The 2,181-nt window shown below is 30.2% G+C and overlaps 1 protein-coding gene across 1 annotated transcript in view; it reads right to left on the reverse strand.

Annotated features, from left to right (window-relative positions):
• The window catches only part of LOC106462459 (DNA mismatch repair protein Msh2-like), a 196,351-nt gene that overhangs the window by 101,851 nt on the left and 92,319 nt on the right, over nucleotides 1-2,181 (reverse strand). The window contains exon 12 of the mRNA XM_022389729.1: nucleotides 1,772-1,882. Coding sequence (XP_022245437.1) covers nucleotides 1,772-1,882 — 111 coding nt within the window. The remainder of the gene's footprint in view (nucleotides 1-1,771; nucleotides 1,883-2,181) is intronic.

Raw genomic sequence — 2,181 nt, forward strand, 5'->3', positions numbered from 1 at the left:
ATTTTGAATGTAAGACACTAAAACCTTGTGTCATGTGCAGTAAAGGATACCAGTGGCGATAGGGTTGATTTTATAAGGCAATATTAAAACAAATCCTGAATTTCCCCCAGTGTGAGAAATGTGACCATTTTTCTTTAGGCATCACATCTTATATAATTTATTCACCACCTCTCCAATAAGTACGAAATTTATTGTAAATTACTCACTGTAATATTGTCATCGCTCAGACAAAGCCTAATTTTTATAGCCTTCAATCTTGTTTAGTTGCAGATCCATCATATAGAAAATAAGACCCATCTTGCCACACCTATCTGTCACATCCCCCTTTTCAGAATTTGTTAATAGTTCTCTCTTATGTTCAGTACTATATTATTTATAACCAATAGAAAGCTTAGGTTTTAATCTATTAAGTTACATATTATATTACGTTGTTTTCTGTACAGAGAATTGTCAATTTTTCTTTCAATACAAGCTTGGTTCCCACGAGAAACATATTGACTAGGTTGAATGAATTTTTAACAGCTCTTGTCACATAGTTAGAAAGCTAGAAAAATTATCTGCTTTTTGCATGTTATTATTCTATGTTCTTTGGTACATTATTTAATTAAATAAAAATTACTTAGTGCACTACTACCATTAGTATAAAAAGTAAGGTTAAGTGTCCTTGATAGTCGATAGGAAAAAAAGAAGACCCAGATAAGTACCTTATTTCTTGTTTTTCATGTTTATTCTTTATTTATTTATTATTATTATCAAAATAACTAAGATATAAAAATAGGAATCCCTTTAGGTTAGTTAAACTTTGATTAGGTAAAATAAATAATAATATAATAAAAGTGTTTCATGAGGCACAACTACAAGCAGCTCTTGAGTAATGTAATTCAATAGTGTAACGTGATGTCCATATTCCCCAAGTGACTTTTTTCATTTTTCCATTGATACTGTACAAGTCACTAACTGGATTTGCTACAAAGCACTCCCAAATATTATCTAACCTCTCATTATTCACTGTAGAAAGAACTCATTGATCTATCAAGCACTGTCCAACTTGTAAATGTTATGTCTCAAACTAAACTTTCATTCATTAGCCTATAATACCTTCTTCCAGGCATCAATAGTGGAGTATTCATGCAGATCTAAGTAATTTTTTTTATCTCAGTCACACAACCATTCACATCAGCTGGTATAAAGCATATTTTTCTTGTTTTAGGAGGAACTGACTTTCTTCTGGTAACATTTATTTGTTCTGTAATTTCAAGGGTTTAAGTTGTCTCCCCTTACTAAGTAACTTTATAAACTGATACTCTGTCTTAGATATTACTCTTTCTTCATGTTCATTTTCTATCCATGTTTGCCCCAGCTTATTGTTTTCTTTGCAATACATAACAAACACACACCTATGTGTGAATGTGTGTAAACTTTTTCTCATGTGAAGGTGCTTAACTCTTACTTCTGTAAACAACTCTCATGCCAGAAATTAATTTTACCTTCTCACACTATTGTTTATACTTTTAGTTTGTCTATCCTTTATGCTATGCCTTTTGTTTTTGGCCTATCTGACAGTGTTTTCTACATCAATACAAACTGTATCTTTAGATGATACAGATTTTACAAACATGAGCCAAACCCTTAAAAAAGAGATAGTTAAATGTTTAAGTTCACAATGTAAAAACATTTTTGGTCACATCTCTTATTTTTAATCAAATATAAACATACAGCACTTTACTTTTCAAAAATAATTTATATATATATATATAAATTAATAAACTACCAATCTTGTGGATATTAATTAAGGGTTGTTTAATCCACTGTCCTAAAAGCCTTTGTCCTGGTGAAGTACGACATTTGTTAAGTAGACCCAGTAAACTATGAGACTTGCTGCCTGGAAACACAAATAAATCACTCTTTAAAGGAACAGTAAGCTCTATCTATTTTGAATGAAAATAATAAAAAATAATTAAAACAAAATTATTTCTCAAAAGTAGTTATAAGAGTCTGAGGAACACACACACATGTATCAAATCACACAAAAACTGGGTAAAACAAATTAACAAGCTTAACTACAAGAATTAATACATTAAGTACTCTTAAAATTTCATCATATTGCTTGAATTGATCAATAAACAAGAGGGAATCCTCAATAGCCACAGCACTTGAAATTCTTTTAAGCAGGATTATTAA

This window comes from Limulus polyphemus, unplaced genomic scaffold, assembly GCF_000517525.1.
Source record: "Limulus polyphemus unplaced genomic scaffold, Limulus_polyphemus-2.1.2 Scaffold1171, whole genome shotgun sequence".
Lineage (NCBI taxonomy): Eukaryota > Metazoa > Arthropoda > Merostomata > Xiphosura > Limulidae > Limulus > Limulus polyphemus.